The following is a 17907-nucleotide window of genomic DNA, read 5'->3' on the forward strand; positions in this document are numbered from 1 at the left end:
AGGGCACCTGGAATATTTCAAAAGAAAGCTACTGAGACTATGGTGAAGGAGAAAAGGGTATCTCCAAAGTCTTGAGGTCTCTTGACTTTAAAGCAAAGTGTGATCCTAGGACCAGCAGCACCTGCATTATCCGGGAATCTGTTAGAAAACGAAATTCTGGGCCCCACCCAGACCTCCAGAATCACACTCTGGGGAGGGCCCAGCAATCTGTGTTTTAATAAGCCCTCCAGGGATCCTGATGCTCACTCCAATTTGACAATCACTGGCTTGGGGAAAACAGGTCATACACAGATAAGCAGGACAGGTGCCCTTTAAGAAATACAGAGCCAGGGCTGGCCTCACGGTGTAGTGGTTAAGTTCCACATGCTCCGCTTAGGCAGCTGGTGGTTTGCAGGTTCGGATTCCAGACATGGACCTATACAACCCATCAGCCATGCTGTGGTGGCGACCCACATACAAAGTAGAGGAAGACTGGCACAGGTGTCAGCTCAGGGCTAATCTTCCTCAAGCCAAAAAAGAGGAGGATTGGCAGTGGATGTTAACTCAGGGCGAGTCTTCCTTACCAAAAAAATAAAATAAAAATAAATAAAAATTTAAAAATAAATACAGAGGGGCCGGCCCTGTGGCACAGTGGTTAAGTTCAGTGCGTTCCCCTTCGCGATCCTGGGGTTTGCAGGTTCGTATTCTGGGTATGGACCTACAGCAATCATCAGCCATGCTGTGGCAATGACCCACACACAAAGTAGAAAAAGACTGGCATGGATGTTAGCTCAGGGCTAATCTTCCTCAGAAAAAATACAGAGAGAGCCCAATGTGGCTGTAGATGTTTGTACTAAAAACTAGATCCAGGTGACAACTCTACCCAAAGTGGCAGCTGACTCAGCTATGAACATACTAAGCTGGCCTTCCGGGTGATATAGCTTCAGGGCTTTTCTCATTGAATAGGGACCAATTATCTTGCTTGGCACATCCAGGTTCTAGAAGTTTGCTTCTCTTCCTCTAGTCAGATTTCAAATCCTGTAGTGCTCCATTACAAGGCCACAGCCTACAGCCCGTCAGCACTCAGTGAGCTGACTGGCATGTGGATGCTTCACCTGGGTAGATAAAATGTGCCAGATTTCCAACAAAAAGGACAATGTATGGCAGACGTGGGAACACGTTAAGATGCTCTCTTGTAGAGGTTTGCAAATGGCTGTCAGGAATCAGAGCAGGAATCCCACGCTCTCCTGCTCAAAAGTTGTTTAGCCCAATGAGGAAGGGGCACAAGTAAACACGCAACTGCAATAACGTGCCTCAAACGCCAGAAGGGAGGGGTGGGTGGCTGTTCGTAGAGGCAGGAAGATGTCCTGCCCAGAGGGGCTGAGATTTCACAGAGCCGGCAAGCTTCAGCTGGGGATCTACCAGGCAGGTATTAGCCACTACTTGTTTACATGTGGCCTCCCTGGGCAGGGCCTGCTATGTAGGCAGGGCCTGTATCCTAGCTGCGTAGCAATTCAGTAATGTTTATTGGTATGGGTGCATTAGATTATCAGGGCTTAGGACAGAGCCCCCAACACAGCCAACACCCTTTACTGCCTCTGTACTCACCAGATAACCTTCGGTTCCCTTCCAGCAGCTCTGAATGCCTGCTCTATGCATAGCAATGTGACAAGTTAGTGCTAGAAGAAAAACGAAGCATGTGAGTAGCTCATCCTCACACAGGGGAGACAAGAACTTAAGTAACTAATAGTGTGCAGCTTTAAAAGCACGCTGCAGGTTAGAGAAAGCTGAGAAGGATGTCAGAGGAGATCATCTGGCCAACCAAATGGCCCATCACAGACAGAAATGCCTTAGAGCCCTCAGTGGCCTGCAGCTCACAAACAAAAGGCTCTCAGTCCACGAAGACTTATCTTGCTCAACCGGGCTAATTCATGCTGAGCAGACTCACAGACACCAACGTCTAAACAACTCTAAGGCCAATTTACTAATTTACCTTTTCAGCATCTATTCATGACTACCATCCAGGGCATGCACTGAAATGCATAATTCAGGCACACATTCAACAAGGATTTTATAAGCACCAAGTGCCCATTATTTAGCAGACTGTGGGCAGCTAATTGAGCAAATAACACAGCCAAATGAGGCAGAGACCCAGAAATGGGAGGAGGAATGAGCTTGGCGTCAAACAAACTAGAGTTCAAACGCTGTCCACTATTTATTAGGTAACTTTGGGAAAATTACTTAACCTTCCGGAGTCTCTTTCCTTACCTATAAAAAGGACATAACAACACTCTCTCACATGATTGTTAAAAAATTACATTGGATTACGTATGTAAATTGCCTAGTTTTATTTATGTTTATATTTATCTGGAGAGGCTGTGTCACATAATGGTTAAGGGAACAGACTTTGGGATCATACAGATCTGATTTAACTTCTAGCTCTGCCACTTAATAGGCATATGATCTTGAGAAATTTACTTAATTTTTTCCACTAAGCCTCAGTTTGCTCATTTGTAAAATGAGAATAAAAATTCCTCAGAGGGGCTAAGAAGTAAATAAGATAGTGTATTCAAAGGACTTAGCAAATTCCTAGGTTATGAGAAGCATTCAACAAATGTTATGGTTAAGAATAGTATAATAAAAAGTTGTCAGTGATTAGATACAAATCAGTGGTACAGATACTAAAAATTAAAGTTTAAATTAGTACAAACTTGTTTAATGAAATTAAATACGGGGCCATCAAATATACCAAAAAAACGAATCACCTTGTATTCAGTTATTTAAAAACTTTTCTAAGGAGGCAGGCCTCTTGCCTCAGACTAGTTTCATGCCCATATTTTGCAACAGAGTTTGTAAAACAATGTTATTTGCATGCAGCCATGCAAGAACTCAAACGTTTCAATACTGCTAAGTCATGCTCCATGGTGAACCAGAAGCAGCATCTCTGGGATCTACCTTTCTAGTTTGTTGGATGGGAACCCATAAAGCATTATGCATTTGGTCTAACAATTATACACCCATGTACATACTGTGTGATTGTAATGAAAGCCCCTGCAGTAAAAGACACAAATCACTTCCCTCAATTCTGGATCGTTCCTTTGATTTATTCTCTCAACCGACACTGCCAATTTTAAAATGGCTTATAAAGCTGATGAATTATGGAAGAGTGATCTGGAACTGATAAAAACCAACCTTCCAATTCTAACCTTCTTACAAATTCGACTGGCCTCAAAGGGCAGCCCCTTATCCACCTCAGCCTGTCCTCAACCACATCGCTATTTCATCCAGACCCCGGAAACCACACCGCTGCCATGACGGCCGGTTAGAGACCACAGGAGAGCGGGTTAGGACCAACAGCTCAGCTTATTTGGGTCTTGCTCTATTACAGTCTAGTATGTTTTCAAATTTCAGGGTGGACTCTAGGAGCGTTTTTACAGTCGCAACTGAAACTTTTACACAAAAGTAAGTTCCTGGAAGAATGTGTTTCTGTATCACCCCAACAGAACTGAAATAAGAGGCTCTTTCTAAATTGTAGTCATTTTCAAGAGAATACACTGGAGCCTCAGTAAGAACACCTGCTTTGGGCTGCTGTGCCCAGCAAGGAGTCACAATTTATAAAATGGAGAGGTGGATTCCACGAATGGTAACCTGATGTGATGCTTTTTTTAAGCAAAGTGATAGTGGAGCACGAGAACGTGGACACCCCCTCCAACAAGAGCTTTCAGGAGGCCCTGGAGTTACGAACTAATTTGGTGTTTTCCCCTTCAGAAAACGGGTGGACGGGAGCAACCACCTAAGCTAGGCTCGTAGGCCGGGTCCCGCGGAAGGAGCCTCACAATGACCCCGTAACGGTGACTTGGCGAGTCACGGTCGCCGCGGCCACGCAAACCCGAGCTTCGGAGGGTAAAAGGCAGCACCAGGGACGAAAGCCCCCGGCCCTCCAGCCCTCACCCTCTGCCCAAGCCTAGAGAGGGGGGTGGAAAAACAACTTCTCCAAGGCCCGATAACGGGCGTGCCCGGGGCAAGGAAGAGGCAGAGGAGACCCTGAGCGAGGCTGCGCGCATGCCGCGGAGGGAGCTCAGGCAGGAACGCGGCCTCGAGACGGGCGACGCCGCGGCCAGGCCCGGAAAAAAAAAAGGACGCCAACCGCCATCTTCCCGGAGCGTCTAAACCGACAAAGCGCGGCCCCGCAGCTCATGCCCACAGCTGCGGCCCGACCGCTCTCGCGAGACCGCGAAGGCTTCTGGGAAAGGCGGGGGAGGGGAGGGCAGGGGAAGGCAGGAGAAGGAAGCCGGGACCCCGGGCTGGGGGCGGGCTGAGGCGGCGAGTGAAGCCTCAGGAAGTAGAAGGGGCGGGGAAGGACGCGATTGACGCGGCATGTGGGCCAATGAAGAGCGAGCTCGGGCGGGCCTCTAGCCAATGGGCTGTGCGGCCTGGCGCGGGGGGCGGGCGCTGGGGTCGAGGGTAGCTTGAGCGCGGCGGCGGCGTTGTTCAGTCTGAGCGAGAACATTCCAGAGGTGAGTCCGGTGGAGGGGCGGTGGCCCCGCGCCCCCTCCCCAGTCTTCCCCGCCCCCTCGACCCCCGCGGGCCGCTGGCTGGCGGGGAAGGCGCCCCGACGCCCGCGGCTCACGGCGCCGTCTCTCCGCGCCAGGTCGCCAGGCCCCGGGCGCTGAAGGGTGTGGACCCCGGACGTCGCTGGGACTGCCCCTCCTCGCTGCTCGGCGGCGCCTGGCCCGGCCGCTCTCGCTGCGCTGCCTCCGCCGCCTCCGCCCCTCCTCGGACTCGGGTTCACACGCGCCTCACTTCATCCCAGTCCCGGGCGAGCAGCGTTGGGTTTATGTCTTTATTTGACGAAAACGGTGAGTGCGCGGGCGCGGGCCGGCGGGGAGATGGCGGCCGCACAAGATGGCGGCGCGCCGCGTGACCCGCGCGCGTGTGGCGCAGTTCGGGCGGGCGGGTGGCGGGCGTTCCTTCCCCTCTCCTCTCCTCCCTTGCCTGCTTCCGTCCGCCCCGGCCGTCTCCCCCGCCGCGCCCCCGCGTTCTGCCCCCGTCCGGGCCGCGCGGGAGCGCGCCGCGCGGGCCCGCCGCCTCCGGAGGCTGAGTCAGGCCTAATTGCTGCATTCGTGAGTCATCGCCCGTGCGGGGCGGGGCGGGGGCGGCCCGGGCCGGCGCCCCTCGGCCGGTTTCGTTTGCCCCCGCCCCACTTCTGTGCTCGCGGAGGCCGGGCGGCGCACATGGCGGGGCTGCCGCGGCCCGGTCCACCCGCCGCCGCGGAGCCCTCGCGAGGGTGCGCCTCCGCAGCCCCGCCTCGCAGGTGGTGCCGGGTCGGCCTTTACACACCGGAACGGAACGCCCGGTGGCCATGGGGACGGGAGCGAAGGTTAACTGTGTTTGCGTAGAGAAGAGAAAGGGAGGAGAGGTCGAGGTCGGGTCTTGGGCGATCCTCGAACGCACTCTGCTCACTCCAACAAGATAATGTTCCGGTGTATTATGAGAGTGGTTTTTTTTTTTAATTTTTGAAGTAAGCATTTGTTGCCTAAGTAACAGTTTGGTTATTTTTAAAGGACGATTTCTGTAGTTTTCTGTCTCAAAATGATGGCTACTATGGGAGGGGGAGAGTATTTGAGAAGTGTTTTTGGTAGTACGGGCTCGGTTTGGGAGAGAAGTCATGTGTTCATTTTCCAGCTGTTAAAATATGGGTACTTCACCGAAGCACACCGTTGACATGCCGACTGTCTTTGGTCTGATGGAAACTCACAGTAGCTGAAGCAGCAGACTTTGGTTTTTTGAGTCAGGCATCTCCCAATCGGAGTCACATCTTAGTCAAAATGGAGGCCTTTTATGTTGCTACAGGTGTCTTGTGTTATATGGGAATACTAGCTATTTTTCACATGAACTGAGATACATTTTAACACCGGAGAACTCGAAATAATTAACAAGAACGCGAAGGGAGGCGTTTCCATGCAGGAATTATGTTAAATATGTTGGGGTTGTGTGTTCTGCTTTCTTTTTCAGAGCTGTTGCGCAGCCATTGGTACCTGTATTGGGGAAACATAGCATACAAGCAAGAAGCTTACAGCCTCAGTGGCGAAAATTTTTTCATGTCAGAGACCGAGAACTCTTGCAGTCGTTTATGTCATCCCTTCTTCTCCAGACAGAAGATACCAAAAAGTTGCAATCAAAGATCTCTTCATCTTATTGATAAAGCCACTAATAAGCCAAAATGTCTGTCAACGTCAACCGCAGCGTGTCAGACCAGTTCTATCGCTACAAGATGCCCCGTCTGATTGCCAAGGTAATACTGATGGTCATTGTAATAGCAAGTCCTAAGTTCTTTTAGCGATTGCATCTCCTGGGGTGGACAGTGGAAAATTAAAATTCTTATTTCTTTTAGGTTGAGGGCAAAGGAAATGGAATCAAGACCGTTATAGTCAACATGGTTGACGTTGCAAAGGCGCTTAATCGGCCTCCAACGTGTAAGTAATGGGTCTTAGAGAAGTCTGAAGAGATATTTTAGCGATATAGTCTAGATGATCTTTGATCTGCAAGTCTTGCCTGAATCGAATCCTAATTAGCCTAAAGATTAAGTGGAACCTTGGGCTTAAAACCAAGTGATTTATTGCCATTAGTACATGTAAGTACCCGAGCAACACATTTTTTAATCCAGTAATTTGGAAACAGTGATGCTTGCATAAGTGTGGATGTGTAGCTAAAGATTAATTTAGATAACTAACGAATCAAACCATTTTTTTAAATAGATCCCACCAAATATTTTGGTTGTGAGCTGGGAGCACAGACCCAGTTTGATGTTAAGAATGACCGTTACATTGTCAATGGATCTCATGAGGCGAATAAGCTGCAAGACATGTTGGATGGATTCATTAAAAAATTTGTTCTCTGTCCTGAGTGTGAGAATCCTGAAACGGATCTGGTGAGTGCCTTTGAAGTTTCTGTCAACAGGGAAAAAAAGTATATCTGCTTTTCTGATTAGTCTTGTGATATCGCCAAATCGTGTTCCTGAGAATGCAGAGCAGACTGAATTGGAAATAAAACACAGAAGCTCAAATTTGAGGTGTTTCCATACTGACTCTAATTGGTTTTTTGGGTTTTTTTTTAAGATTTTATTTTTTCCTTTTTCTCCCCAAAGCCCCCTGGTACATAGTTGTGTATTTTTAGTTGTGGGTCCTTCCAGTTGTGCCACATGGAACGCCGCCTCAGCGTGGACTGATGAGCGGTGCCATGTCCGCGCCCAGGATCCAACCCAGTGAAACTGGGCCGCTGAAGCAGAGCGTGAACTTAAGCACTCGGCCACAGGGCTGGCCCCTCTAATTGTTTTTTTAAAGTAGATTACTTTGTGAAAGAACATTCTTTTGTCTGTTAAGCTGGTGTTTTAGGGGTCTTCTGATGGTTAGATCACACTGTGTTCTTCACAGACTTTTCATCATATATTATGGATGACATACTTGTTTTTACTTTTTTGGCAGCATGTCAATCCAAAGAAGCAAACAATAGGTAATTCTTGTAAAGCCTGTGGCTATCGAGGCATGCTTGACACACATCATAAACTCTGCACATTCATTCTCAAAAACCCACCTGGTAAGTCTTCATGATGAATTTCTGAGGTCTTAAAGCAACTGATTGTTGGAAACAAAATAGTTTCTTTGTTGCTATGAAAGTGGAATATAATACTTATAATCTTTGTATCATTTTATCAAATCTGACTTCATTGAGATGTACCGTTAAAGGTGAAAAACAGGCTGCCGATTAAACTCTCTACCATACCATCAATTTTTAAGACATGCTAATTAGGGTGGATGAAATAGGTATTGTAGAGTAGAATGTGTGATGGGATCCCGACAGAGAGTCTGCATCTAGAATACTGTGTTGTAAGCGGGGCAGGGGCTTGGCTGGTTAAGTATGGAGAGCTCTTAGAGCACTGCAAGCAACACTCTGTGGCAGATGATTGAAAATGTCTGACACAATTTGAGCTTGCTATAGCAAGAAAGTCTAACCTATTCCGGTGTTCTCTTCTCCGTGAGACGAGCCGTTATATAGACTCAAACAGTGTTCTAGCTATTGGCTGAAGTACTTGCTGAAATATGCTCTTGTTCAAGTTCGTGAGGGATGGAGGAAGAGGGTCTTGAGTGCCAATCTTACCCAGCTACCTAGTCTTTTGAGGCATCACTGCTTCATCGTAGTCTAACCAAATTGTTAATGCTACCATATTTTGGGAGGTTCCCTTCTTAGTCTCAGTTTCTTACCTATGAAGTACAGTGAATGAATTTGGTCTGTGAGTCTTGAGTTAGGGGTAATGTTGTGTTTGAATGTGGTGTCTGAGTGGAGGGTTTTGAAGCAAAATGGCCGGGCTTCAGATGTTCTGGCAAACAGTGTGGTGTAAAATAAGCCATGGTACTAAACTTTTACTTCCCTTCTGTTTCTGATAGAGAATAGTGACAGTGGTACAGGAAAGAAAGAAAAGGAAAAGAAAAATAGAAAGGGCAAAGACAAGGAAAATGGCTCCGTGTCCAGCAGTGAGACACCACCGCCGCCGCCGCCAAATGAAATCAGTCCTCCTCCACATGCTGTGGTGAGTGCACGGTTGATGGTATGGTAGGCACCAAAATTGTGTAAAATATGTTTGGTTGAGGTAGGCAGAACTTCAAGGTAACATTGCAAAAGTATTTTGGGTTCCAGGTGCTGTTTGGTTGATTGAATTAAGGTGAACCCAATTTGTTTTCACAGTAAATAGATGCCATTAACTTGAGAAATCTGAGGTGTGTTTTTTAAAGATTGGCACCTGAGCAAACATCTGTTGCCAATGTTTTTTTCTTCTCCCTAAAGCCTCCTAGTACATAGTTGCATATTCTAGTTGTGGGTCCTTCTAGTTGTGGCATGTGGGACGCTGCCTTAGCGTGGGCTGATGAGTGGTGCCACGTCGGCACCCAGGATCTGAACCAGTGAAGCCCTGGGCCACCGAAGCAGAGCGTGTGAACTTAACCACTTGGCCACAGGGCCAGCCCCTGAAATATTTTTTACATTTTAAGGCCTTTGGCGAAGCGTTTTTGTTTTATAAAGACTTTTTTATTTTTTCCTTTTTCTCCCCAAAGCCCCCCGGTACATGGTTGTATATTCTTTGTTGTGGGTCCTTTTAGTTGTGGCATGTGGGACGCTGCCTCAGCGTGGTTTGATGAGCAGTGTCATGTCCGCGCCCAGGATTAGAACCAACGAAACACTGGGCCGCCTGCTGCGGAACGCGCGAACTTAACCGCTCGGCCACAGGGCCAGCCCCTGAGCATTTTTGTTTTTATAAACAGGAAGAAGAGGAGGATGATGATTGGGGAGAAGATACAACTGAAGAAGCTCAAAGGCGCAGAATGGATGAAATCAGTGACCACGCAAAAGTTTTGACGCTAAGTGATGATTTGGAAAGGACTGTTGAAGAACGGGTCAACATTCTGTTTGATTTTGTTAAGGTAAAACATTTGTTTCAAGAACGGTTCAACATTTTCTTGACTGATAAATCACCTTCGTGCCAGCTTTGGGCTTTTGGCTAGATATGTTACTTTAAGCTGGGTACTTGATAGCTTTAGAGCGAAATGTGCCTCTTATTTCACTGAATTGTTTGCTTTCGTTTGCAGAAAAAGAAAGAAGAGGGTATTATTGACTCGTCTGACAAAGAAATTGTTGCTGAAGCAGAAAGACTGGATGTAAAAGCTATGGGCCCTCTTGTTTTGACTGAAGTTCTTTTTAATGAGAAGATTAGAGAACAAATTAAGAAATACAGGCGCCATTTTCTAAGAGTAAGCAAATTGTTTTACGTTCATACATGAGATTAGAGCTGTGTGAGCTTGGAAACAAGCAGCACTTTCTCGCTGCTGCTTTTGTCATCCTGAAAATGGAGATAACTGACCTTCCAAGTATGTAAGTATCTGAAAAATGTTGTGCATAGTCCCTTATGGATAAAGTAACACAGAGGTCTTTGTGTATTGACCTTTTTGAACCACTGTTTTGGGGCCACAGCCTTAATGAACAATCCTAAGGCAATGAATATACTTGGATATTAGAATTGTCAACTTAAAACGTCTGAAAAAGCTTGTTAACGCCACGATAATCTATTTGCAGTTTTGTCACAACAACAAAAAGGCTCAGCGGTACCTTCTTCATGGTTTGGAGTGTGTGGTAGCAATGCATCAAGCTCAGCTAATCTCCAAGATTCCACATATCTTGAAGGAGATGTATGATGCAGACCTTTTGGAAGAAGAGGTCATCATCAGCTGGTCAGAAAAGGTGGGGAATGTATCAACAATTTGCTCTTCAAGATCAAAGGTATTGAGACAGCTGTTGGGCTTCTTTGGAAGAAGTATCTTAATACTGAGTCACTTCTGTCTACATTAGAATACAGCCCCTGTGCTTGACTGGTATAATTTGTAGGTGATTCCTACCATGTCAGCTTTATAGTAATAACTGTTGAGACTCCTTAATATTCGTTTGCCGAATTATGAATACGTTTTTTGTTGAGGTTTTAAGATTAGGATGTGACCCAGTTCCCTCGAAGAACTCAGTATGGGCCGTTAGTAGATAACTCAAATTATTTTTTAGATTCTTCGAACTAAGAAAATTGTACTGAACACTTTTTAGGCCTCTAAGAAATATGTCTCAAAAGAACTTGCCAAAGAGATTCGTGTCAAAGCAGAACCATTTATTAAATGGTTAAAGGAAGCAGAGGAGGAATCTTCTGGTGGTGAAGATGATGATGAAGACGAGAATATTGAGGTAAACAGTGGGGAGAGTATTGAATACTGTGTTAATGATGGGTATTTGAGAATTGTAAAACAGCAATCTTGGGTCGTTTCAAATTTAAAATTTTCAGGTTCAATAAAATACAGTCTCAATAATTTGGAAAATCATATTAATAGGATGGTAGAAATCTCTCCTACCCCCAGACATTATGATTCCAAATAAATTTTGTCTGAGTTCCCAAAGGTTTAATTAATGCAAGTGAAGTAGAGGGTGCTGGTAATCTGTAAAAATGAATAAGATACTGTTGGGCTATGGAGAGGTTTTAGTTTTTAAGTAACAAAAACTGTGACATGAAGAATGATAGCTGTGTCAAAGTAATTTTTCTTCTTTGTTGATCATTAATTTATATTGCTATTTTTATAAGCAGATTTATTGGGATAAAGGTTTGTGATAACATTTGTTTTGTCAGGTGGTGTATTCAAAGACTGCCAGTGTACCGAAAGTTGAAGCTGTGAAGTCTGACAACAAGGATGATGACATTGATATTGATGCCATTTAAGGGGTGGGTGCAGCCCAGCTTAACTAGAATGCTGCGAATCTTTCTGCGTCATCAGCCAGAAGTGCAACATGTATGTGTAAAAGCTAAAATAGCTTAACATCATGCTACACTTTCTACTAAAAATGTATTGCTGTGAGTGGTCTGTAATTAAGCCCAACGAGACATCTAGGGAGTCCATACACATACCAGTGAGCAGATATAGTTTGCTTATTTATAGCATGTTTCTTTTTGAAAAATTAGTGGTGGACACATTTGGATCACATTTATACAGTTATGAAAATAAAGATTTGATTTTGGTCATTCTTCAGATTTTTGGCTCTGAATGACTTAAGCTGAAGTAATTGGCTCCTTTAAGAAATGTTGCACCATCATTCAACCTGATAGGATTCTTGGAGCCTGTTAGATATTGTTAGGTGCTGAGGTTGTAATGAGGTCTTTAGCAGAATGTAAACTTAAACTTATTTGTAATTACTTTATTCAGCTGTTAAGAAATATAGTACTTAGAGGTTTTATGTCTCGTCCCTCACATTGGCATCTGGTAGGTTACATTCTTCCCATGCCAAGGTGAACTGATAATTAAATGACCGTGCAACACCTTTATCTTAGAAACAGTAAAAAATAACTTGAGTGTCCTATAAATAATTTTGAGAGCAGGTTTTGAAACTTGAATTGTGTTCTTTCAGTCCATGTACACTTGGCCCAAATTGTAGTCTTTGAAGTCATGTGCATTGCACGTTGGATGAGCCAGGGGAATTATTACATTAACAAATAAGCATTTTATGTGTATGTAGCTGTTGCTTTGTACTGGGAGAAAACTCTCAAACTTCGGGGTGTGATTGAATACTAAACTATAAGATTTTATTTAGGGTAAGGAGGAAAGGGTGCACTTAATCTCTAGTAAAAACTGAGCATAATTTTTCGCCTTTTACGGTTTAAATTACAATTTGAAAATGTTAAGACATTGTATCTTTTGTTCAGTGGATTTACCCTGATACTGTGGTTTGTTCTTTAATGCGTTCTGTATTTGGACACATAGCTTATGCTTTTTAGGTTTTGGTTGCTGTCTTGCCAAAATAAGTGTTACTATATCTCAAACTTGAGTCCTATCCCCGCATCCTGTCATCCCCCCCGCTCCAATGTCTTATTTGAAGAGAAACCTAAAGCTTACTTCTGAATCAGAGCCTATGTTTTGGTATAGGACTTGCAGTGTTTATTTCGTGTTGAATATAGCCAGACACCCAAGAAGTCTGTGATGATGGCCTCTGAATGCAGGTGACTAGGGCCTGACCCAGCCCAAACAGGACTTCAGATTTAGAAGTAACTTCCTTCTGAATTCCTTGCCCAGTTGGCTGATCTAAACGCACTTGCTATGGGTTCTGACTATATCTGAGAAATCATCTTCAAGGTAAAAACTTGTTGCGTTTATTCCTTTACACAAAAAGTGCATTATGGGAATCAAGAATCCATGGGGTTAATTTTGCTTGGAGCACTGGCTTACATCATTCACCTCTCTGATTTATGATTTCTTTGTGATTCATCTCAAAGATTATAAGGAGACCTTAGCAAATGTATGTAAAAATTTTTTCACATTGAAATTAGAGAAACTTTTGATATAATAAAACCTCATTAGCTTGATATTTTAAGGAATATTAAAACCCAGCAGTCTTACTGGAGAAATACAAATTGGTCTCCAGCTGCCTTTTGATACATTTTGATGAGAATGAAGCAAGAGCCATATACATGAGAGAAATGTGCTTTGACACACCAAAGAGAAGAGATTTTCACAAATTCACATCTCACCTAGGCTTCAAATCTTTTTGGCACAAGGTGAATTTGTTTTCATTAACTGAAATTCTACAGGAGATACTGGTGACCCAAGCCAAGGCAAGTTGTGCTCAATACCCAATGTCAAGCTAATAAGGTTCTGTTATAGAGCTGCTTCCCCCCCGCCCCCCCCGATCTGAAGGAACACATTTTCAGGGTTTCTAAACACTAAAGAAAATTTTGGCTTAGACCAGTGCTCAGTCTAGTGCCAAACTTCCAATGGAATTTGAATCCACATAAGAATTTTATTCACAGAGGCTATGCTAATAGAGTAATCCTTCACTTTTGCTCTATTTAACTGTCTTAAAATTTCCTGTTTCAGACTGCTACATTACTTGATTAAACAATGTTAAAATTATATTTTGTCTGTTTTAGTATTAAAGTTAACCTAAATTTTTCTTTATAAGATTGGAGCATTGAAATCTTCCCTGTTTTATAGCTGCTGCTTGAGATATGTGTTGGACGTCTCCTTCTGCAGTTCCCAGCCTTACTCAAAGAGTAGAAGTTGCTCATTATCTTGAATCAGTGGCTTTCCTTAGGTCTTGTGTTCCTAGTCTATAACTCAAATTGATTACAAACTGAAAAGGTTTGCCTTAATCACATTGATTGAAATCTTTATGGGTGTTTACTAGGGAATTCTGGACAACAAGTGTGTAGTAATATAACTGTGGATATAACATGTATCTCTAGTTAAGAAAGAGGGAAATAGGGAAGGTTGCTTTCTAAACAAGTCTTTTCTGAAGTTAGTGAACTTGTTAGGTACCAGTTTGAGTCCTAAAGGTTCAAACCTGGGTATGCCTCCACATTCCCAATGTTTACTCCAGTGTACCAGGCATTAACTAAAAGCCTTTGATGTGGAGATAACTTAAAAATGAAAGTCAGTCCCCAACGAGTGGGAAGTCCAGAAGGATGTTGGTATAAGTGAGCCGTCTGCATTTTATATCTGTCAGCATGCAAAGTTGGCCCAGTCTCTGCATTGTCATTTTGGTGGTTTTTCAAATTCTGGCCTGTATGACCACTCCAAAGCTCTCAGTACCAAGAAGAGGCTACACTTGTGTCACTGCCTCCCTCCAGCTGTCTTATGTGTATTGTGTTTCTCTGAAGGGCACAGAGTCATGCAACAACAGTCCCCAGTACTCCGAATTGACTTTGATTCCTAAGGATGACACTCCGTAAGTGGAGTGACATGGGCAAATGACTTGTCAGAGGTGTATGGATGGCTTGTGCACAGCCTCCAGAGTCTGACTCGGTGAGCCTTTGTTCATAGGAGGTTTGGAACTGGGGCTTTGTCACCCACAGTAGGGCTTTGTACTCCAACCCTAACCCCCATCCCAACAAAGAGGTCCTTTTGAGGAATCAAATCTCTGGTACTTTACAGTTAAAAAATTGGACCATTTCTGAGTGTTAGAATATATGGGGGTAGTTGCTTGAGAGTTGTTCTTCCTCACACCTTAGACCAGTAAATAACAGTGTTGGGCTCTCAGAAGCAAACAGTAAGACCTGAGTTACCCCAGTCCCAGACATTTGGTTATCCATTCAATGAGCTCCATTTAAGGGGAGTATTATACTTGGGCTTTGGAGTCAGACCTGGCTTCTGGCCAGGGCCTCCCTGTAAAAACTAGGAAACTTATCCATGTCTTCCTAATGGGAATGGTAACCCCTGTGTGCAACACTTAAAATCCTGGCAAGCCTTAAGCTGTGATCAGTAGTAGAGGTAATGCCTGGCTGGGCAGGTAGGGTGAATTGCTGCCTGGATAAAGGGGATAGAAGAAGACACAGCAGAGCATGTGTTGGGACCTTAAGGAGGGTGTATGGAGCAGGGATCACTGTAGACTGAGGAGAGCAGTGGATAGCTAAAAAGAATGGGGTATATGGCTGGGGAACAGTTTCAGGGTGCTACAGTGTTTGCCTCAAGTAGCCCCCAATGTGCCATGGGTGGTAGCTACCAGCAGCACTCGTTCTGCAGTGATATTCAGACCAAGCCAGGTCAGTGTCTGAGGACAAACCATGGCTCCTGAGACCCCGTAACAGCTGCGGATAGCACCCTGGAACCAGTAGCCAGCCCAGCCTGTCACCTGTCTCAACAGATTGAGATAGCTGAGAAGCTCCCATCACCGTCATCATGGGGCAGCACTGAGCTGGTGCTAGAAACTGATTCAGTCCGACTGCACACATCTTGGTCCAGGAAAATAGACCCCAAAGCTGATGGTGACAGCATTGTGGACCTAGGTAGGAATCCTGTGAGGAAGAATTCAGCCTGCCTGTACAGCTGAGGGGGCTTCCAAGGTGACCTGTGACCTGCCGAGGTGAAGAGGAAGGGCTCCCAAGCATCAGGAATGGCGTAAGAGATGGGTGAGGACTTGGGTGCAGGGCCAGGGGGTAAGGCTGGGCTGAGACTGGTCCAATGTTCCTGACACCCAGGAAAGGGATCCTTCCAAGGTACCCAGTGGATTTGATGGAATTAGGGGTTAGGTAACATGCACTACACAAGGAAGAAATAAGCCCAGAGAAGATAACTGGCCCAAGGTCCCACAGCACACCTACATAGGGGCTAGACCCTGTGGCTTCTGACTAGGCTAACTTTGTCTTCCATACAGCCTTGAAGTCCCTGTTGCACTGTGAAGGACTTAAGACAGGATTTTCTGATTCTTGGGGTGGTTAGATGTAGGGAAGATAGTAGCTTTCAGGGTCCTGGCTTGATCTTGGGTAAAGATGCAACAGAGGGGCCTGGAGCCATCTGAAGTGATCACCTCCAGACTGAAACAGCCCCAGTGAGGGAGCAGGATGTCATCCCGTAGTGTACCCCACAAGGTGTTTTGTTTGTACAAGCTTTTGTTTGGGCACACTTGCTGTTGTTTTGTCCCCATGCTAGAGGAGTTCCCAGATGAAAGCAGGCACATGACAGAGGTGAAACTTGAGGGAGGAAACAATTGATGACTTTTGAGGACAGGCTTGTGACAAAAAGCCTTACAAAAGAGGAAACTTCTGAAAAGATGAGTAGGAATAAGGCCAGGAGAGAGAAGTGGGGGAGCACATCTGGAAGATGGAAGTTGCTTTCTATAGTTGAGTGCAATGGGTGGTGGAGATGAGGCTGGAAGAGACGTTACGACATCCTCTGCAAGCTGTCGACTGAACCCTACAAGCTGTAGGAACAGAATCACTTGTGTCCTGCTGCTGTGGCAATCGAGGCAGTAGGGGACTGTCTTATGGTTGATAGAGCCAGCAGCTGCTGTGAGGAGTTGACTGGTTAGACAGGGATGCACTTGAGCCTGGAATGGTTGGGGAGCTCAAGCAGCATTGGGTGCAGTGTCCCGCATGGGAGGGATTAGCAGGCTCAGGCCCTTGTCCCACAAGCAGCAGAATTTCAGCACCTAGGAGTGATGAAACTTTTCCCTCTTGAGACTGGGATCTACTATTTGTGGTTTGGGTAAATGCCAGCACCCAGCCAGGGGGTCCTTAGAAGATCAGGGCCTGAGTGAAGACAGGGTTTTTCTGTTCTGGCTTCCCAGATTGTAGACAGCCATTTGTGTTTGCAGTGTTGGGGGCCTGAGACAGTGAAGAAAAGCATCCTCAGATGTGACCACAGGCCTTATGTATTAGTCAAATTCTTTCAAGAGTATTACAACTTTTTTTATCGTAACGTTGGTTTGTAACATACAAATTTCAGGTGTATATCATAATATAGTTTGTTTTGTGTAGACTACATCACGTTCACCACCCAAAGACAGACTGACATCCATCGCCGCACACATGTGCCTAATCACCCCTCTTTCGGCCTCCTTCCCACCTTCCTCTCTGGTATCTGCTCAAATTCTTTTAATAACAAGTAACCCTAAGTCATGGAGCCAGTTGGGAGGAGGAGTGGTTTACCAAGGGTTCACATGGTAACAGATTCACTGGGAACCTCACAATAGAAGTCTGGCCTTGCGAGGACTCGGGAACACCAGCAGGTCCAGCCTCATGGGCACATCGTACCAACCAGGGCTCTAGGCACCTGGGCAAGAAAGAGCATCCTTCCAGGGCATTGCCTCCATGCCCCTTCCTCTACATCCTTTTTCCCCTACCCATACGCTTCTTGGTCCTTTACAACCACCCACACTCAACTTCCTTTTGATTTGGCTTTCTCATGGTCCCCCTTGGCTATTAAGCTTCTGTTCCCACTGCTTAATGCTCAGTTCTTCAGACTTCCCAATTCAAATTTCTGAGAAGGTATGTTTGGTAGGCTCTACTGGTCCTCAACATTCCTATCAGGTGGATTGTTCACTTCTGGCTGCCACGAGCTCCATTGGCAGCTCCCGTCAGCTGTGACCAAGGAGGGCAGGGTGTCATGAGGGATTAACAATGTGACTGCTAAAGGCTGCCTCAATAGAGGTGTGTGATTGGGGCAACAGAAACTCCTGGGACTTAGAGATATCTGGAACACGTTGCGTTCACTGGAACCTATTTCCTCTGTAATTAGCAGGCTTTGAGAACATCTGCTTAGCAGCTGCCTTGTATAACCAGTGGACAGACAGCAAGTGGACACCACCCTTCTGTGAGTGTGAGTGCCCAGCACTGGGATAAGTTACCCTGTGTGAGAGGCAGAAAGACAGGACACAGGCCCTGCCACAAGGATTTTACAGTCTAATAGGGAAGACATGATTTCCCTGCAGGAAGCCATTAGAGGTTACCTGATAGAGAAGTGGTCTTGCACAGTTGTGGTTTGAGTCTGTGTGAAAGACTATCAGGGAAGGTTTCCTGCAGGGATGCAGAGTGGAAGAGTCACTAAGTTAGATAATATTCTCTGAGCCACAGGGAGCCCCAAA

At 45.4% G+C, this 17907-nt stretch overlaps 1 protein-coding gene and 1 non-coding gene across 2 annotated transcripts; both read left to right on the forward strand.

Annotated features, from left to right (window-relative positions):
* Window positions 1–4206: 4206 nt before the first annotated feature.
* Window positions 4207–13460, forward strand: EIF5 (eukaryotic translation initiation factor 5). The gene is made up of 12 exons (XM_044774377.2): window positions 4207–4496; window positions 4631–4838; window positions 5995–6274; window positions 6374–6455; window positions 6738–6910; window positions 7464–7575; window positions 8424–8566; window positions 9294–9452; window positions 9618–9779; window positions 10102–10266; window positions 10618–10752; window positions 11189–13460. Exons 3-12 carry the CDS (start codon window positions 6203–6205, stop codon window positions 11276–11278), a joined length of 1293 nt encoding a protein of 430 aa, XP_044630312.1. The 5' UTR covers window positions 4207–4496; window positions 4631–4838; window positions 5995–6202; the 3' UTR covers window positions 11279–13460.
* On the forward strand, window positions 7920–8045 carry LOC123287500 (small nucleolar RNA SNORA28). Its single transcript, XR_006530824.1, has one exon. It is a non-coding gene; the product is annotated as a small nucleolar RNA SNORA28 (small nucleolar RNA).
* Window positions 13461–17907: the final 4447 nt, after the last annotated feature.

The sequence above is a fragment of the Equus asinus genome, chromosome 7, assembly GCF_041296235.1.
Source record: "Equus asinus isolate D_3611 breed Donkey chromosome 7, EquAss-T2T_v2, whole genome shotgun sequence".
In the NCBI taxonomy this organism is placed as follows: domain Eukaryota; kingdom Metazoa; phylum Chordata; class Mammalia; order Perissodactyla; family Equidae; genus Equus; species Equus asinus.

Bases quoted from the DNA above. Each gene is read 5' to 3' on its own strand.
- EIF5 (XM_044774377.2), top strand. From the start codon at position 6,203: ATGTCTGTCAACGTCAACCGCAGCGTGTCAGACCAGTTCTATCGCTAC. The intron at 8,567-9,293 runs GTGAGTGCACGG...TTTTATAAACAG, and splicing joins GTCCTCCTCCACATGCTGTG to GAAGAAGAGGAGGATGATGA. The intron at 9,780-10,101 runs GTAAGCAAATTG...ATCTATTTGCAG, and splicing joins ACAGGCGCCATTTTCTAAGA to TTTTGTCACAACAACAAAAA.